At 26.9% G+C, this 21,023-nt stretch overlaps 2 protein-coding genes across 3 annotated transcripts; one reads left to right on the forward strand and one right to left on the reverse strand.

The window, feature by feature from the left end:
• Positions 1-1,041: 1,041 nt before the first annotated feature.
• Positions 1,042-13,891, forward strand: LOC113556462. 2 transcript variants are annotated; one of them, XM_026961417.1, is made up of 4 exons: positions 1,042-1,198; positions 3,290-3,403; positions 8,732-8,926; positions 13,334-13,891. In XM_026961417.1, exons 1-4 carry the CDS (start codon positions 1,102-1,104, stop codon positions 13,525-13,527), a joined length of 600 nt encoding a protein of 199 aa, XP_026817218.1. In that variant the 5' UTR covers positions 1,042-1,101; the 3' UTR covers positions 13,528-13,891. The 2 variants fall into 2 exon arrangements, with proteins under 2 accessions (XP_026817218.1, XP_026817219.1); XM_026961418.1 differs by lacking the exon at positions 13,334-13,891 and adding an exon at positions 9,168-9,368.
• Positions 13,892-16,864: 2,973 nt separating this feature from the next.
• LOC113558542 (dynein light chain 1, axonemal-like) lies at positions 16,865-17,729 on the reverse strand (the record flags this gene model as incomplete). The annotated part of the gene is given in 3 exon segments (XM_026964029.1): positions 16,865-16,971; positions 17,041-17,333; positions 17,578-17,729. Coding segments are annotated over 3 exon segments (552 nt in total), but the record flags the coding sequence as incomplete, so codon positions are not given.
• Between the last annotated feature and the right edge of the window lie 3,294 nt (positions 17,730-21,023).

Here is a 21,023-nt window from a genome sequence, read left to right on the forward strand (position 1 = left end):
ATTATATTTCATTATAATTATTTCTAACACGACTCGGCACAGGCTACAAATCAAATTTGTAAAAAAACCTGCCGCGGCTGTAATTGTTTAAATTACTGTTTTTTCCTTGAATAAGCCTCCGGCGAATGACCGCGACCCATGGCTGGTATGATCCGGCAAACACAACTTCGGTCGTAGTCTATAGTCTAACCCTGATCGCCCCACCACGGCAAATGACTATACGTATCTGTCTGACCTGACGATACGTTACGATAATAATGCATGATGTCGTGATGTATACTTTGATATTATATACAAGGTGACTGTTTATCAACGAACAGTAGTAGTCCTTTTTAGGTAAATACATGTGTTTTTGGAAAATACTTTTACTCAACATTTGAAGTCGTTTCAAAGCTAAATATATATTATTATTATTATTATTTTTGACAATATAATATACATTTTGAATTCCATATTCCCGAAGCGAACTATTTTTCTGAAAATAAATTTTAAAAATCGAATTTCAAACCGGTAATAAAAAAATATTTAAAATTTAGACGACGAGTGGAGTAGAACGTATCATTAACATTTTGTCCTCTGCACGCTATGCCACTCCGCTTAGTCGCGCCTTATAAATAGAAACTCTTACACAATCGACATTGGATTTGTACATCAAAAACGACTCTGAACGATATTGTCGTATTTCGAAAAACGAATTAAAAAACGTATACGTTGTCATGATACTTAGAGCGATGGTGAATAACTTGAAAAACAATAATAATAATAATAATAATTGAAAAAAAGTTCTTCCGTAACGATGACGCTGAACGATATGTACAAAAACATGACAACGAGTGAAAACGGCCGAATAATACCGATACGGCGAACGATCATCGCCCTGTACGGCCGCCATCATCGGACGTCGTAGCCTACGAACGACGACGACGACGACGCGATTTAATAACATTATTAATTATTATTATTATTATTATTATTATTATATTGTCGTTGCGTTCGCGCGCGCGACCGGGTGGAGGGAAATGCGACCGCCGAGGGCCGACGAGTCGCGCGTGTACGCGTGCCGCGATTACCGGCGCAGTGACATCCGAATACTCCGACACTATGCGCCACCGGTTCGTCCTGTCCATGCTGCTATTGTTGCCGGCCGTCCGGGCCGCGGTCCGTGCGAACGACGGAGGCTCGACGCGGCCGAAAAACGGTACGTTTTACACGCACATCATCATCATCATCATCATATTTTGTCGTCGACAGTTATTAAAAAAAATCGGTCGGTCGCGGCAGGAAATCTCGGGCATCGTTGGGCACCTCGACCGCCGATTAATAGGAAATAAAAATTATATAATATTATTGTTATTGTGATAATCGTGACGGGTAGCGAGTATAGTGCGCGACTACGATATCGATATTATTATCGTCGTCGGTTATCGGGCTGGATAAGTATAAAAATTGTGTTTTTTTTTTTACATAAAATTAATCAGAATATTCTTCGTTTTACCAATTTTGACGTTTTCTGTCCACATTACAATATTTTCGTTCTGATTTCATAGTGATTTACGATTTTTACTTTTATATCGCGTAAAATTACAGTTTTATACCCGTACACTTCATTAATTGGTATCTGATAATGACTCATCGTCGAGTTATTCGTGCAATTATATCTTAACAAATTCCATACCGTGTTTTTTTTTTTTTATAGTACCTTCGTATATTATGCTGTAATTTTATCTGTTTTTATCGTTACACCAATTTAAGTAAAATCTTAATTACATACGACATTTTTCTACTATCAAATTATTTTTAAACGCCGAGTTTAGGACTTGCGTCAGGTGGATTAGATGGGACACGTGTCCAAGACCTCGAGTTTAAAAGTTATTGGTAACAACGTAATAATCCTAATTGGTGGCAAATAATTGGAAAAATAATATTTTTAGAAACTTGAACATATTTATGAAAAATATTATTTTTAGGTAATCATATTTTTGGAAAAATAATAATCGCGTAAACAATTCGTCTAATTAAACGGTTTTTCTGACTGAGACCATCGTTGTGACGAGATCTTACACTTTTACAGCCGGCGAAAATAACCCCAAACAAGTCATTAATCAATACTATTCCTAAAATAATTTGTAGCTGTGGTTATACTATATATATAAAGCAGGGTCGGATTTAGGGTGAATTCACAGTTGGCTACATGCTGAAGCACGGGCGCCCCCACAAATTTGAGCCCCGAAGTTTCGTAATTATTTAACAGTAAATACAAAATAATTCGTTTTATTTGAATTCACACATAGTATTAAAAATGTATAGTAATAATATAGAACTTTAATTTTAATTTTAATCGCCGTACACTATCACCACGTAGATCGTAACAATAATATCGAAAACATGAATACACAATTTTCTACTTACGAATCTGTTACGTACCAACGATTAAATTAAAACAATTGAACTAATTAAAATGTTGGAAACGAAATAATTTGGTTTAAAAAAAGTTTTTTTAAATGAAATCAGAAAATTTAACAATTTCAGAAAGGCACATTTTATGCGTAAAATAAGAGAAATAAACGATTGTTTTCCAAACGTTGAACTATTTCTTTGCATTTACCTTGTTATTATGAAAGAAAACAGCAGTAGTGAAAGACGATTTTCTAAGACATATACAAATAAATTTCGTGCTTCTTTGGGCAGAGAAAAACTTAAATAAGTTGAAAGAAAGTCTAAAATTTAAAAAATACTTAATTTTCAAAATGTGATTGATAGTTTTGTGAAAATAAAATAAAGAAAAGTTTAAGACATATGATTTTAATTATTGCTTAAAATTATTATTTGTATAACCTACTAATTTGAGTCACTTACACTAATATTGCAACTTGTGTTTTTATAATACAACTCCTTATGATAATGTTACTTGCCCAATTAAACTTTTTAATTATAAATATATGGTGTATTATTAAGTAAAATTAAATAAATAGTACCCTAGGTACTGCATAAATATTAATTTATGTTATTTAATATGCAAAAGCCACGTACCTAATCTTACCCTGCTAAATAAAGAGTCGTAATACCCCTTTGACAACACGTGCGAGCGTGGTGTTCACTTTAAACGGACATTAAAGGACTCGATCAAATATTAATTTCTCATAGGACTTCAGGCAAAACGCCTAATACAGTGTTATTAACAATTTCACGTTTCCCAAATTCTTCATCCATTGTTCAAGTGCCCAAACACTCACTTTTTTGTATTTTTTCATCTTTATTTTTATTATTATTTGTGATTTGAATGTTTCAGATGATGACTCATCGATCAACAGTCTGGAAGATGTGGACCTCAGTTGCGACGGAGGTAGATGCGGACCAGATGTACAAGACGTTTCCACATCGAGTTGGACTACCACCAAAAAACGTAAGTAAGCTACTTCACTCATATTGTTTCAACGAATAATAACGTTCCCTAAAAAAACCGTTGGCTAAAAACTACTTTCTTAATTTTTCCATGGTTTTCTAAAAAGATTTGAAAGTCTATGTCATTTTCCAGGTAAAACTCATTAGTTTGAAAACATTTTAAAGAAACTCCATACCTATAGGTCAAACAACTTACAAAGGTACAAAAGAACTATTAAAATAATGATTTCGCAACTTCTTTTTCCATTTACTCAAACTGCGTAAATCTGTCTGGATTTCTAATGTTTTTAAAAATATTACGTAGAATCAATAAAATAAGCTTTTATTTAAAATCTGAATACGCACAATGAAAAACAAAAATTCAAGTTTAAGTATTTTTAAGTTAAATATTATGTTACTGCCTTATGTAGTAAAAATAACTTTGAAAAATTAATTACATTTAATTCAAAATATTTTGAAAATTTATGGAATCGGGAATACGATCATAATATGCTACGTATTTCTAAAGGTTGACCGTTTACATAAAATTGTATTTTCACTATTTATGTATAAAACCTTTAAATACAAAATAAAGTATAATAGGTAAACAAAAACAATAGGTAATATAATACAAATAAAAATATATATTATAATATATTATTCGTTTGTTGTCTACGCCACTATGCGTACATTTACCAGAAGAAAATGTTGTCCATATTTCTTATTTTAAAGTATTATGATTGAATCAAAAGCACATAGCAGCGTGCAGTTCAATCAAACAAATATTTGCTATGCATTATAACCCGTTTGTTCGGCAATCAACCAACGTATGTGATCTTGTAGTTGTTCCTTCTTGATTTGTTTTCAATATTCATAATACGTGCATTTATTGTATACGTTTATAAAATCTCATAAAATCTAAAGCAAATACGTCTTGCCCACATTATTATTTACAGGGTCATGAATATTCTATGAGCTCGAAAAAGTTTTATTTTTATCAACATATTATATACACGTATAGTTAGATTTTACAAGTCCACTAAATTCACGACCTCCGTGACTTTCGACAATTTTTTGTTGTGACGGTTGTCGTCGTCACCTTTTGATCTATCATGGCTAAGCTATCCCCGCCACCATCCACCGTGCCAACCCCATATCACGTATTTCACTTATTTCACGCACTTTTTTTCTTTCAAAAATTTCCGCCTATATATCCATCTTTTTGTGTTCAATGGTACGTAGTTTTCAGTAGGAAAAAAAACGGAAATCTAGTACCTCACTTCTTCACTATCGTTAACCTTTTTCTCTTAGGTGCATATTTCTTGTACCATTCATTTTATTTTACTTTCGATTTCTTTTATGCGTACATACAGGAAATGTTTTTCAATTCGGCTTATAAGGTTTTATATGGACTATTTTTCATCTGGGTTATGGAGTCAAATAATATATTATCTAAATCACACCAATAGTTAGTCTTCTATATTCGATATGTTCATGTTAATTGTTTATAAATAACAACTATTATTTTTATACAGGCATATGAATACTACTTGGGTTACATAATATTAGCGGTTTAAAAAAATGGTTACCTATTTGTTTTTACAAATTATAAACTATATTTACGTTTTTATTTTTCAAGACATAAGACTTTAAACAATTAAAAAAAAACTATATCACCCCATAGATGTAAGTATAAGTGTTTCAATTCTTATAAAATTTTGATACATCGAATTTACATTTCCATATAATTTATAAGGAAAAATTTCAACTAAAAACATAAATTAAAATGGGATTTTGGTATTCTTTATTGAATAAGTTTTCCCATTCGTGTGGTATAATATAATATTTGTTCATGTCTCGTTTGGGTTTAATTTGATATTTTATTTAAGTTAAAATATGCTTTTATTTTAAGTAAGGAATCCGTAAATTTTAATTGGCTCGTTTCACCTTACACATACTGAATATAATTTGTAAGCACGCGTTTGAACCACGTATCTACTATCTATTGAGTTAAAAAAATGATACATTATAATTAATTTTTAATTACTTACATTTTGTTGAATAACAATTAAATATTTAACCGAGTTTAACAGGCTTCATTATTGTATAATTTTCTCAAAATTAAATTATAAATAATAATATATCAGAATCACATTTTTTTATCATATCCTTGTAATAAATTAATAAAAATTATAATAAATTTTGTGTTATGAATAATTTAATAGATTTGGATTGTGTATGAAGTAAATAAAATAAGAAACTAATATTTTTTTATAACAATAATAGGATTCAATTCTACGGATTTTTCTTTTCAAGAAACTCATTATTAAGAAATCATAAAAAACTTCATGCAAAACCTCTATTTATTTTTTAATTTTATACTAAAGATAATATTATTATAAACACGTTTAAATATAAATTTAATAATTTATCAAAAATAAAAAGTGTTGATTATACGATGAAGCATTAAAGTAGGTGGTATTTGTTGCCAACTGTATTATGTTTTATTAATCTACCTATAAGATTATATCTAATGGGTCCGGAAATTGATCTGGCCAACACAATACAACCAAAAACTATACTTAACTAAACAGCTGACTAAGGCTTAACTAGTTACATAATATTATATACAAATTAATACTTATTGATTAAATGTCAAATGTATTGTTAATTGTATACTATAGTTTATTATATTTTGTAGAATTTGATCAGATGTTTTAAATACCTATTATATATATATTACATGTGTATAATTAATTATTTTGTTGTAATAAATATTTTTCCTGGTGTGTCCAAATATTTTGTTAATTTAAAATTGTAGGCTTAAATATAAATGTCATAAACTGATCCAATAATAAATGTTGCACACTTAATATAGTAACGTTTTTAAACTGAATTTAAATTGTCGAGCATTCAAAATATCAAATTAAGTCCAATTATGCACTCAAATTTATAATTAATTTTGTACAACTGTTATATTTATATAAATATTTTTTTTTGAAAATCGAGTTTTTTCTCCGTAAATGAAAAAAAAAATTAAAAAAATTATTACATCAAAGTGAAATTTTATAATTATCTACTTATAAATTATTTTGATATTATATGTACACTTTTAAATTGAGTATTGCTAATAAAAATACTTTTTGTTTCTCACTCTTCATAACGGTTCGAATGATAGGATAGATCAATCTAGTAACAACAACAAAAACCAAATACCATAAAAACAACTTTCAAAACATATGCCACATATGCTATTGATCATGATTGATCGTTTGTAATTGTATACTTTAAAATCATATATTGTAAAGGTTAAAAACTATGGAAAACTTTGACGTATCTATATTAAACTACCAAAAATAATAACATTTTCAATTAAATATTTCATATCTTAATAGTTATAATCAAATTGCTTTTAATTTATGTTTAAATAATTTAGATTGATTAAAGTCTGAGTGATCAAATGGTAAATTTTTCACTAAATTGTATTACAATTAGATATTGGTAAATAAAATTATAAACACTAGTTAGTTTTACTCAAATAAAAATAAAAATATGTATTTAAAATAAAATAGTTCGTATTATATAACTTAATCGATATTTTTTTTTTTACAGCGCAGTTAGTACTTTGTCATAAGTTTGAAGTTTTAGTGGGTCTTTTAGAATTATGTTGTATTCTAAGAAACTACTGAAAGCTTACAAACGTTGCTTTAAAAGTATCGTTTTCAATTAATATATAAACTGTATACAACTTTTGGATCACTTTTACTGCCTTAAAAATTAATATCTCAGAAAATACACATCATTTTAAAAACAATTGCTTTCTGACTACTGTTCAGGTATATTATAGTAAATTCCACTTTCATTCGACCCATAAGATAAGCTTATAAGACAGTTTCATTTATCTGTTATTATCTATTTTTAGTTTATTATTTATAATAAATCATTTATTTGAATTCAATTTATTGAAACAAAGTGTTTTAAGAAATCATTCAAGAAATCTAAACTAATGAAATTGATAAAAAATATTTTAAACATTTTTTATTAACTATTATATGTTTAGTTAATAATTAAGATAATCTTTAAATAATATTTTATGTTCTCAGTACAACTTTTGTATTGAAACAGTTACCAAAAAATCATCAATATTAAAAGGTTTATCGAGATTCAAATTATATTAAACAACGATGAATTACATAATATTTTATACATTTAAAGTAGATATTATTTTATTTTATTTTTAAATAAATAATTTTGAGATAAATATACATTTAAATAAAGCTCACTGTCGTATATTCATAGATGATTTCGGTAAATAATAGGAACATTTGCTCATTTAATAATATCGAATAAAATTTGTGATAATGAACACTATATTTCTGATGCATTCACCATTCAAAATATTGCTCTAAAGTATAAACTCAGTCTAATCAATTTTTATTTTAAGCAGCTTAAGTTTTCTGAAATCTATTTACTTAGTAATTACAAGTTTAAACTTATCTACTCAACGCGTTAGCATCGTTTTTTACTTTAGCATCTTAAACAGCCGGTTAACAAATAAAAATAACAATAACAACAATATTCTAACATACTATTCACTCTCCAGCAAAAACGCAGATCAATGGTAGAATATCCTTTCAATTATCCTTTTGATATTACGCGTTATAGATAATGTGTATTAGCTTATAACAATATAATACTATAAACAATATTGTTTAAGCAATTAATTTAAAACATAATATGAAAAGTGAAAATGTTTCTATGTAATTACTTTCAATTCTTCCATCGTTTTAAATTATAATGAATATTAAAAAAATGCTTACTCCAGAACTCTTTTTAATAAAATAATCTGAGACAGATTTACAATTTTTTTATTATTATTCTGTTATTGAATATAATATACTTGTACTTCTTTTAAAATTAAACTTCATACATTTTAATAAAATTATCAAAATCTATTAGTTTTTTTTTAATTAAATATTAATCTTTTTTAATAAGACTTTTAAAATAAGGGTTTTAAAAAAAAAAAATTATATAGTGTGTATAGAGTACATATGTGGTATTATAAGATAAGTGATTACATTCATTTATTTATATTTAAAAATAAACATGATGGCATGGGAAAAGAACCATCATCCAGTAACGACATTTCAGCGTGAAATGAATGTTAATTTATAATTAAATGAAACAAATCCCAAAATTATTTTCTCGTAAAATGTATAGTCAACAACTTTATTTTTTAATTATTTTTTTATGAATTGATTAATTTATTAAATTATGACTACTAATTGTTAATTTGAACCATATAGATACTATTTAGATTATTATTTTTATTATTATTAAATTTTTTCAGCAAATATTTTTCAACTGAACAATAAATCGTGTCCCGGATTTGAACTACCACCAGTTTTCCCTCGACAACACTGTGAATCTGATAGAGACTGCTGGCCAAGGATATGTTGTGGGTACGGTGGACTCAATGGTCAGAAATATTGTCGGATTCCTTTGCCAAGTTGGCGAAATGATTTATTGAAAACAATTACAAAAAGTAAGTACAATGTACATACATAATAATGCCTACATTTACACAATTTAAAAACTAATATTTATTTCACATTTTAATGTAAATATACATAATAAATCGTTTGATTGTATGTTAAATAATTAATTCAGAACAATCTTAAACTGACACATGCAATTTTTTTCAAACGACCATTTATTTACATTACAACACAATAATAAATAAGCACATATTATCGACATATTTTTTAATATGTATTTTTGATTAGTTTTAGTACCTACTCGACTAATACTGCCAGCAGCTCAACCGCAATAAAAGGGATATGAGAAAAGCACTGTTTATCTTACTGCACTTTAACATTACACCAATCAAAAATGTCAAGTGTTATATTATACTTCTTAAATTTCAAAATACATTATTCATTTTAACTTGTTGTTATAAAATAAATTTAATTTATTACAAAAATAAATTGTATTTTTACATACATTTTTATAAAATATACCTTAACAACGTTGAAAGATATTAAATATCTTGATATATTATCAATGCTGTATCTTAAATAATTACATTTTTAAGTATGTGATTTATTCTTTCTAATAATTTCAAAAGTATATTACCTACTTAGCAATGAATTTAAAAAATGTAGACCCATTGAAAGACGAGATAGATATACACAACTTTTCATAATGATTATAGTGAATTTTCAACCTAACCTTAATTGAACTTCGCAAAAAAGAAAATAGTTTCCATGAAATATTTATACAATATATCTACCTATGTATGCTTCTGTAAATAATCAAACTGCATTTTATTTAAAATCATAATTTAAAAAATATTGAATATTATTAACAAAATACTTGAAATTTCTCAACTATATCAATCAAAATAAGAATAAAAACTAAGAAATAAATGCTTACAATAAATTAGTTGGTATTTTAATTTTCTTTCATGGTGTGTAATACCTATTATAAATGGAGTGCTGCTTTAGACCGTTAGAACTTTGATACTAATTACATTTCTATACAAACGATAACTGAGTAACGGCATTTACCCACTATTAAATCCAATTTAAATTAAATAAAGCTCTATTTCCATTTTCAACTTTGAAATAAAGTTTATTATGAATCCATATTTTCAAAAAGCGCTGCATCTGAATATACGTAAATTATATTAATTAAGAAGCATCAAAGACATTATTATAAATTATTATTCATTACAATAAAAAAAACCAATATTTAACCAATGAAATGTTAAACTTTGAACAGATACGATAAATTCTAATATTCTCATTATACAATGTTGGAATATAATATTTCTCCTATAAGCATACAATTATAAAAATAATAAATTAACTTCTCTAAGAAAAACTAGTTTTTATGGTAAAATTCATATCAAATAAACGTAAAATATTACTAAATAATAATCATCATACATTTTACATAAAAATATTTCAGTATTTATTATATAATACATCTTAATTCTATTATTTTTTTACTAAGACAATATGTTTAATTTATAAATATAATTAACTAATAATTAGTTATTTTTTTATGCCAACAAGTTTCTAGAGTATTATGTTCACATTTTAAGTAAAGTATTCTTTTTAAAATATTAATTAGGTATAAATAGTACAACAAAAGTGTTTAAACGTGCATATTTTAGAACCTTTGATAATTTTTTTTTTATTTAATTCAATTTTGACGTACATTCTTATTAGTCATAAAAATATTCCATAATATATTATTCAAACTATTACTTTTAAATTAAGATGCTTTAATTAAAATTAAAAATATTTGTTCTACACCATTATGTGAGACGCATAAAAAATAATATTACTTTATGAAATTCAATGCGTTCAATTAATAAAAATAAATTAAAAGTGATCGAGTTCACTTTTTTATTCCTGTTGTATACCATTTTTCAATTTGATTTTTCAGTCAAAGTAAAAAATAAATATAACGATTAATAGTAGAAAAATAATTTTCAATTCAGTACATTATCAAGAATAGATTATAACTAGAAAAATATTTTAATGTCATCTAAAATTTTTCAAATTAAACAAGAAAAAAAATAAATTACTAAATTACAAAAAAACAAACTTTCATTCAACGTGTACAATTTACCTATATCCATTTGTTCTATTTCAAATTCAATAATTTTGTGCTTTATCACCAGATTTTCGCTGTAATCTTACGAAATACTAAAAAAAATTATCTATTGTTTAACAAGGGTCACAACAGCGCCTCCTACAAATAACAATACGTCAAGTCAAACTAAAATAAAGGACATTCAAGACAGACCAAGAATTATAAAGACATTTTTTCCTGACAAAACTTTAAAACACTCTTCTAAACTGTCGGCCGCTAACTTATCCTCGAGTCTTGACGCATGTGACTTATTAATTTAAACATAATAATACAAGCCATATTGTGGCCTAAGTACGGTTCTAAAAATGCTATTGAAAAAATAAAAATAGCTTTAACGACTTTTGGCCGTGAAATCAACCACCGCCGTGACGGGGCTTAGAAAACGTCGTTCGTAAGACGTCGTTCGGACGTAAATCGGACGCAGCAATCAAAATCGCGCAGTCGTAACTACTTTAAGCACCCATAACAACGACGTTAGTCATTACTCATTATACACTAAACAATTAACTCTGAGCCTATTATATACGCGATTCGTATGAAAACCTAAACGAAATTATTTACGTATCATTGTATTTATTTATACAATATCAACAATATAAACATTAGATCGTGGAAATGTACTATAAATTTACATGTATTAATGTATTATACACGATATAATGTGTGTGTGTGTGTGTGCTATATTTTATTCGTCTTGTGAATACTATAAAATATGCATATTCTGGAATTGGTAAGTGCATATCATAAACTTCCATGCACTTATAATAACTAATTTCAAAAATAACAACCAACACAATAAATTATCGTATTAGCAAAAGCTTCTAATCTGTATGTTTTGAGCATCATAAAAAATAACGTTTACCTACAAAATTCGGTTTTAATAATGCTATGACTTATTTACACATAGTCGATAATCGGCTTTGAAACATTGTTTTTATTTATTAACACCTGCGAGATGAACAAAATATTTATCTATTTTCTGTATTATTATATTAAGTCTTCGTAGATACTTTTATTCATTCCGCGTTCGTATAATAATCATTATTATAAAATATGATTATTTCATCAAAAACATAAATGTTCGCACAGCAAAAGTAATAAAAAAACACAATTTAGTGAAAAACGAAAGAAAACATTCTCAATTGAATTAATATTTTCTGTAAAATTTTTTGTATTTTAAAATTACACACGATTGAGAATATACATATATACAAAACCGAATAACCCGTGTACTCGTTCTACTGCACTAAAGCGAACATTCGGTTGAATTTTTTTTAGGGTACTGACTACTGGCGTTGTTCAAAGTCACTCGCGTCCCTATTACTAAGTCCCCGTCCAAATCTGCATTTCCCCTCCGGTCTTAAATCATTGCACGAATGGGAATCGGATGATAAACATTACTTCTTCGGTGCGCATCACCCGAGTCTACCTATAATAACTACAGCACGTGTATGGCACATAGCCTATATACATTAAGCCATGACTAATTAAGCCTGTTTGCATTATACTTATTGCCCAAGAGATAATATATTCTAGTCAAACCTATGTTTCTGTTCAAATTGTGATTTTTTTAATTTTCTATTATACATCATGAGGACCACATTATTTCCAGATACTTAGATTTCAATAATTGTTTTTTTTTTCAAATAGAAAACTCAATAGTTTTGTGAACTATTGAAAAATGTTGATGTATTAAAATCGAAATTTAAAACAATATTTATATTCAGCAGTTTATTCTATTGTAAGTATCTAAATAACAATTATTAATAGCAATCGATAATTTTAGTAGTACAATGTTATAAATATATAAATAAGTAATGGCTTAGAACTTAAGAACTTATTGTACGGACTGTAACTTTAACTTATAATTTAACTTAAAACATTATACAGATTAGGTCAAAAAGATTCAATATCTAATCAAATTTAGTTTTTATTTTATATTTTTATATCTTTTATCTAGAGTAGAGACTAGAGATATTCCAATTCATATTTATTATAATATTAAAATTGATATCCACTATCCAGATTGTCCTTAGTACATTAAGTAAAATTAACTTGGCAACTACTAGTTCGAAATGCTATTTCGGCACATCGTGGTTTTTATCAGAACCGTTATTTAGTGTACTAGAAATATCCAAAGGTGATAATTTCAATAGTGCGTATTATTGTTTTTTTTTTTCGCATTTTTGTTATTAAAATTTTGCGATCACGAGGTACGAAATACAGATAGCGGATCGCAGCTGCAGAATCAACAGTCACAAAACTATTACGATGATCGTGTTCGCAGGCCTCAGGTCCAGCCGGCCGCAGTACCTTCAGTGCAGCCCGCCACCGCCCAAGCGCTACGATCTGTTCCCGCGGAAGTGCCGGACCACCGTGGACTGTCTGCCCGAGCTTTGCTGCCCGGAAACCGGAAGAAACGTCTGCCGGCCGCCCAAGAAACTAATACGGCCGATCAGGGCCCAGTTGACCATCGGATAGGCGGTCTGGTCGTTCGTTTTTACCGGCCGAACCGAGATTGTCACCTGTTCAAATGCATCACCGATCGAAATGCTGTCCGGAAAACTTTTTCAACATTTTTCGACCGCTATAATATATTATATTTTTAACCCGCTGGATAACATCGTTATCCTGTGTTATTGTGTTATCGTGTCTATCTAGTCATTACTCATTCGTGAATTATCGTCAGTCGCAGAACCCATCCAAACACCCGAACGAAGGGATTACGCGTAACGACCAAATACACGTCTATGTTTAATTATTATCGAATATTTGTATTAATGATCATTTTTGTTATTTATTATTATTATCATTATTATTATTAAATCAATATAATTTTATTTCATTTATGTTATTATTATTATGTCTAATACATATTGTTTGTGACACATCAATTACTCGAATACTTTATCTGAACAGAATCATCCTCCACGTCCACATCAAACCCATACTACACGCGAAGTTTAGACAGTACAGCTAAGTATAACTAATACAACAGCGCCGATGACGAATTATTATTTTCCAGACATAGGAAGCACATAAGGTCCCGAGAAAAATCCCAAGTTAATGTTATTATTGTTTCGTTAAGACGCTTTCGCTGGTGCCGAACCTAAACAAACCCATTTGGCTCTTAACGCGTTTTCGATTAATCTAGGACGTGTAAGACAGACACTATAATAATAGTTGTACAGCTTAATCCGCTATAGTCTCGACAATCGCGCCCCGACACCACCGGCCGCCACCCGTGTGTCATATCCAATTAACGATTTTGTGTGGAGACGATAAAAACATAATAATTTTGCGTTTGAACCGATAGCCGAATAAAACCGCAGACGCGATCGCGTGTATTATCATGTGGTCGCAATCCGAAAAGTCGCCCCGGGCAATAATTGAAATATAATAATACTCAACATTAGCGGTAAGCCTCTGCGGTTGATCGAATTTGGATGTTTAGCAAACAAATTACTGATGTTATTTAATTCGTTATTAACTGTGTAAACATTGTAAACACTGTAAACAATAAATTATTTTACTATTCTTCAATCGATTACCGGCATATAGTTGGCTTGCAAACAATAACCTACTCCATATTTAATTAAATGACACCGCTGGATACCTGTTTTGTCCATTGTTCGTCATAATTGAACCCGAAATGACTGTGTGATGAATAAAATATGACGTAAGTACTCACAACGAGGACAAAGGTAAGCCCCACTGGACAACGTGTATATATAGTGTAGGCATTGCACGCATAACACGAAATATGAACTATAATATCTATACATTCGATTTCGTATTTGTGTATTACAAGAGAATTCGTCACTACGAAATCAGATTGTGGTCCCGCAGTTAATGTGTAATCGCTATTTTTTTTTTTTTTTTTTTAACACGTCGATTGATCAACTATTATAATATAATTTTGCAAGAAATTAATGTCGCAGACATCTAACCTACCTACTAATGAATAATAACACTTAGCAATTAGGATTGCGCTCAGTAGAGAGCATAAAACAAAAAAATATTTTCCTCGCCATTAGGAACAAAATACACTTGCACTACATCAACGGTGGAAAGACCGAGTGATGACGTAACTCACACCATCACGAAATAGCGATATTATTAGTCCGCACACTCAGTACATACACATCGTTCATTACAGTATCCGTTTTCTTCCAAAAATGAGATACCGTATTCCTTCACTGCGGTTTATTCTTCACTATATATTTGAATGAAAAAAATCTAGACCTTATCAAAACTATGAAAATTAACAACTGCCACCATCTTATTAATTTCAATAGATACCTGTATCATACTCTGGTCTAGACAATTGCTCCATTTTATATTTGTATGTATAAGCACCACGTATGAAATAAATAAAATTTTATAGGTCTTAATGATAAAGTTTAGTAAAACACCAAATTTTTATAATTAATTAAAACCATATTTAACTATAACTATTTATTTTTAGTTAAAAATGAATGAAATTTTCAATTTTAACACTTAACTAAAACTCAAGAGGTTCCATTCTAGTTGTTCTTATAGCATTTTAATAGTCCGGTATTTTGGAGATAAAATCAACAGGGGCTTGATAAGGTATCCGTAAAGCAGATTTAACTGTCGTTAACTATCAGAGTGTAATATCCATTAATAATAATAATGAATTAATTCAATTACCATAATATTCAGATATTTTTTTTATCAAATATCTACAGTTGTAGTCACAATACGTGGCTCTTGTTTTCTTAAACATTATAAAAATCGACTTATTTTCGACTATACTTTTAAATCACTATATAGGTAATACAAATTGTTACTCACTATTTATTAAATTATATTTAATTAACTAACTTTTGAATATTAACCGATAATCTACTCGTGTATGACGATAGAGTAATATAGTATTGGTGATAAAACGTGTTAGTCGTTAAATTAACACCTTTTACACACAACCAATTTTGTAACATAGCCAATATAGGTACATCACATAGACTACATAATAATAATATAACGTTTAATAGTATAATATAAAATTAAATATCATTCACACATTCACCTTTATAATAATATTTATATTTAGTTCGTAAAAGATTCTTGTATTTGATACAAGTCACATATCGTATACTCCACAATCCCGCTGTTGATTACTTGCTTTTTATGAGTTTCTATCCAAAAGAGCATGATATGATGAATAAAACAAATGTAATTTTTATATTTTAAGTACTTGTATTCAAATATGTATCTTTTTTCACTGAATTTAATATTTTGATCGTACTCTCCATAGTGTTATAGAATCATTATTATAATAAAACGAAATATTTTTGAAATGTGCTTATCTTTTTCTCGGTATTTTACACGTGTTTAATAACAATTATTACGTATTTAATACATATTATGATGATATTATGTCATATTAAACGACAAATTACAAAATAATAAAACGATTTTATGACCAGCACAAACAAATTATAATACAGATAAATAATAAACATATTGTATATATTATTACAATAATAATAATACATTTATAAAAATCAAACAGTATACCTAACCTACAAGTGCTTTAAGATGTACAAGTGATAAAAATACAATTTTTTTTACCATATAGAAGAAAAACATATTTTAAATCTGTGCCAACACGCAGTAGGTACCTAACTAAAACTGATTTGAATATACGAGTACTTGATTTTTTAAAAGTTTAATAAAAATTATTTTTTTATTTTGTAATTCGATTATATATTATAATACGCGGTTTTTTCGTGATATAATAATATATTTAATTGAATATTTTATTGAATTATGTAAAAATGTTGACGATTTGTTATTCTCTTATAATAGGAATTCCGTCCAAAATCGATATTTGCGTCAGTCTCTTAATGCATTCAGTACGCCAATCGTTTTCTTCCATAGACTCTTGTATGGGATTGCCTAAAATATATTTAATCGCGTTTAATTTTAACCTTAAAAATATTATGAATATTAAAAAAACATCTTTACCGGTCAATATTAATTCATGGAGATTTTCCAATTTTAAAAGTTTTTGCACCTCACTCCAACTATCGATTGTATTATTACTCATATATAATACTTTCAGTTTCTTCATTCCTAAAATACCTTTTGTTTTTTCAATATAATTATACGATATCCATAATTCTTCTAAAGTATCAGCCAATTTTTCTATTCCATTGAAATTTTTTAAGTTATTCCGTGACAATGATAATATTTTTAAGTTTTTTAAAGCGTCGAGACCATTAATTTTTTCAATACAATTGGTGCTCAATGATAATTTTCTACGAAAAAACATCAAAATATACAAAACAGCAAAAATATAAATTGAAAATTATCTATGCAGAATATATAAAACTAAACTACAAATACTGATTATGTAAATATACACGTATATTATTAACTATTGTGTATACAACGTTATGTTAAGTTCAAAAACAAATCATAACACACCAATGGTGTTGCAAATTAATAACTGGTTAAAATAAATAAATAACTATTCCTTTTTTTTTTTTTAATGTAATTTACTCGCAATTTTTTAAAACTGATAGGCTAGCATCCATTTTTTCAATTGGTGGCCATTGGAATTGCAAGCCGACATATGTAGCTTCTGCGAGCGGCTGTTTGTTTATTTCCTGCCATTTCAGTAATGCTTCCTTAATTGTAGTTGCCTTTTCCTACAAAATATTTTGATGTCATTTTTTTAATGATAATAAAATTATCAAAATAATACTTCTGATACTCATTACCATTTCTCCTGTATAATTACAATATTATGTTTTTTAATGGTTGCATACTACTTTAATATAATTCTGTTTACTTATATTTTTTGGTTGCTATGGTTAATGGTTATATTGCTATACTTTTACCTATAATATAATATTTCTATAAATATCTTCATTTATTTAAATGGAAACCACAAAATTTATTTTATTTATAAATAGATATTACAAGAATGTAAAAAACATTGTAGGCAAAATAATAAGAAATTTATTTATATTACAAAAGACAAAACCATTTTAAGATATTGTGTAATCAGTAATCAATACACTAAATTTTAATATGAGAAATCGGTCCTAAAATAATATAATTTATTTTGTAATTAATAAAATATGGATGATCCGTTTCTATAAAAAATAATTTTGACTTATCGTATTAATTTTAGATAAGGTATTATATCACTATTTATAGACAATATTTAATATTTTTATCGAAAGCTTTTTTTTTTTTAGATAGAAGCCGGTGGTGTGGCTATTTAGCTATAACGTTTGACACGGTTTTTTTTTATTTGCGTAATGTTATTAAACTGTATTTTAAACTAAAAACTTAAACAAATTTCAATGTATAATATTATGATGATTTTGTAAATGTCTGTAAAATTGATTAGGCTTAATAAAATTAGTTAAGTTTTTCACAAATCACTATTAATTTATTAATAATAACATCTCTACAAAATTGTTTTTGGGTTGTCTGAGATGACTTTAGGATCCAATTTTAAATAAATATGCACTTAAAAAGCTCTTGAGATACAAATATTATTATTTAAATTGGAAAAAAGTGAAACGGGATGCAAAAACCATGCATTGGACCCGCGGTATTGATTTTTGAAAAAAACAATTCTGAATAGAGCTCAGTTTACTTAGTATAGTTTACAGACACTCAAAGTCTAAATCGTAAACAACCGTATCAATTTAATATACATCTATAAATTTAACAAGCATCTAAAAAACATACAAAAAATCGTATTAATTTTTAGTATTGAATTAATATTTATAAATGATAAACGAATAATTTTCTGAGAATATATTTTTTTCAAATTTTTTGCCATTTTTATGGTTACAATAATAAAATATAAGGTATAATAAAATTATGTATAATATATTATTAATAAAATTAATTTTAAATATTATAAAGGCGTAAAATATAGAACTCGGTTTTGGACATAATATTTAAACCAAAAAAATGACTGTATGTATTTTAAGATCTAAAAACCATAATTAATTATTTATTTTTCATATCTGTAATATGACTATTAACAACTTATGAGGAATCTTATGTGAAATTGTCAAGCATTTTTACTCAGTGAATAACTTTTTTTATTAAGTCATAAAAAAAAAACTAAAAATGGAAAATTCAAATGTCTTATAAATAATATGAATAATTCAAAAAGAATCAAAAAATTTTAATTATTTATGATTATTCGTCTATAAATTACATTAAAAAAAAAACAAAATATATTTTGTTGAAAACTAAATTTGCGTAAAAAATACCGTTTTACCTTGATTTTTTGTTTGTTTTTCCTGATTATATTATATTAGTTTTAACTTAAAAGTACAAACTAGATGCAATTTTTAATTTAAATCCACTCTCAAAGTTTAAAATTGAAGTAATTTTTTCTACTAGTTATCGTGTATACACTAAACACGCATCATACAAATTACGTCATTATAAAATCAATAGATACATCGGTCCACTCAGAATCTAAAATGAATTGGTGTATAAATTATATTATTTGTATACTAAAAATAAAAAAAACATATTTTTATCTTATAAAAACGCTTAAAACATTATTTATAATTTATATGATATTAATATTGTATTAAAAAAATTATCAAGATGCTCAATTATTTATTTATTAATAAAGAACATTTTACATTATTATATTATATATACAAATTATTGGTATCTGTATATTATATTATATTATTCTTGTTAATAAACGAACAATACAACACTTTTAATTAATTAATTTTTATTTAAAAATATTTACAGAGATTTATTATAAAATAGAATTCTACTGTAGTATGTTATTTATATTTTATAAAATATTATTTGTAATTTAACAATATATTTGTTCAAAATAATATATTAAACATTTCCATTAAATGGTTCAAGTTGTAATATTTATACTGACTTATTTGATCATCTTTTAAAAGGTTTTATTTTTCGCATTTTAAAAGAAAAATTATTCGTACCATTGTACGTTTGTCATTTACAATTAACTTCAATCATTTTTTCATATGAATAAAACAAAATATAAATGGGCAATGAATAACTATTAAATATAATAAGCGTGAAAAATGAAAAATGTATTATAGACGCACGAACTTTGAAGGCCAAAGATATGTTTTTTGTTACTAATCACTGTACGTACTATACCTACTTAGTATACCTAAAACGCATTTAATACGGCAGATATGCTATAAATTACATTTACCAAAATACCTATAAAACATTTAACAATAAAATATTATTCATTCAAAAATATGTACAGTTATTGCACATTTCTAACTTCTAAAACGATAAAAGTATGTACACAATTAGTCAGTGATTCATTTGTACATATAATTTATTATAATTTGTTATTTTACGTATCTTGTATTAGCCTAACAATTATTGTTATAATGGCAACACAAAAAATAGATAAGATAATGAAATCTACCGTTATAATATGAATCTTAAAAATATAGTTTTAAGTTATTTTTTTATCAACGACTTTCCCTAGACAAAGTCAACACACGAAACGTTAAAAATTTGCTCTAAACAAATATATTCGACACATATTTTTTGGTATTTGTATTCAAATAATTTTTTTTCCAAAAATAAATAACATATTGATAAAAATAAAATCGATATCTAAACAAAATAGATAATAATGATATGTTGTTTACACAATTACTCATCTATTATATATAATAGATTATATTTATAATAAAAATAAGAAAGTGTAAGTATACGATAATACGGATGATAAGATCTCAAATAGTTCATAACAAAAACATTGATTATGTTGGATTTCGTCAAAAACGATGATTCTTATAATATTATATAATTTCAATAACCTAAATATTATTATGTATTTATGTAAGTACTTGCAAATTCAATGAATACGCATTTTATTTTATTTTTATAACATTCATATCGATATAATAGCGCCAATCAATGAACATGGTCAACTAATAATGTTTGAATGG

Source organism: Rhopalosiphum maidis, chromosome 3, assembly GCF_003676215.2.
Source record: "Rhopalosiphum maidis isolate BTI-1 chromosome 3, ASM367621v3, whole genome shotgun sequence".
NCBI classification, from domain to species: Eukaryota; Metazoa; Arthropoda; class Insecta; order Hemiptera; family Aphididae; genus Rhopalosiphum; species Rhopalosiphum maidis.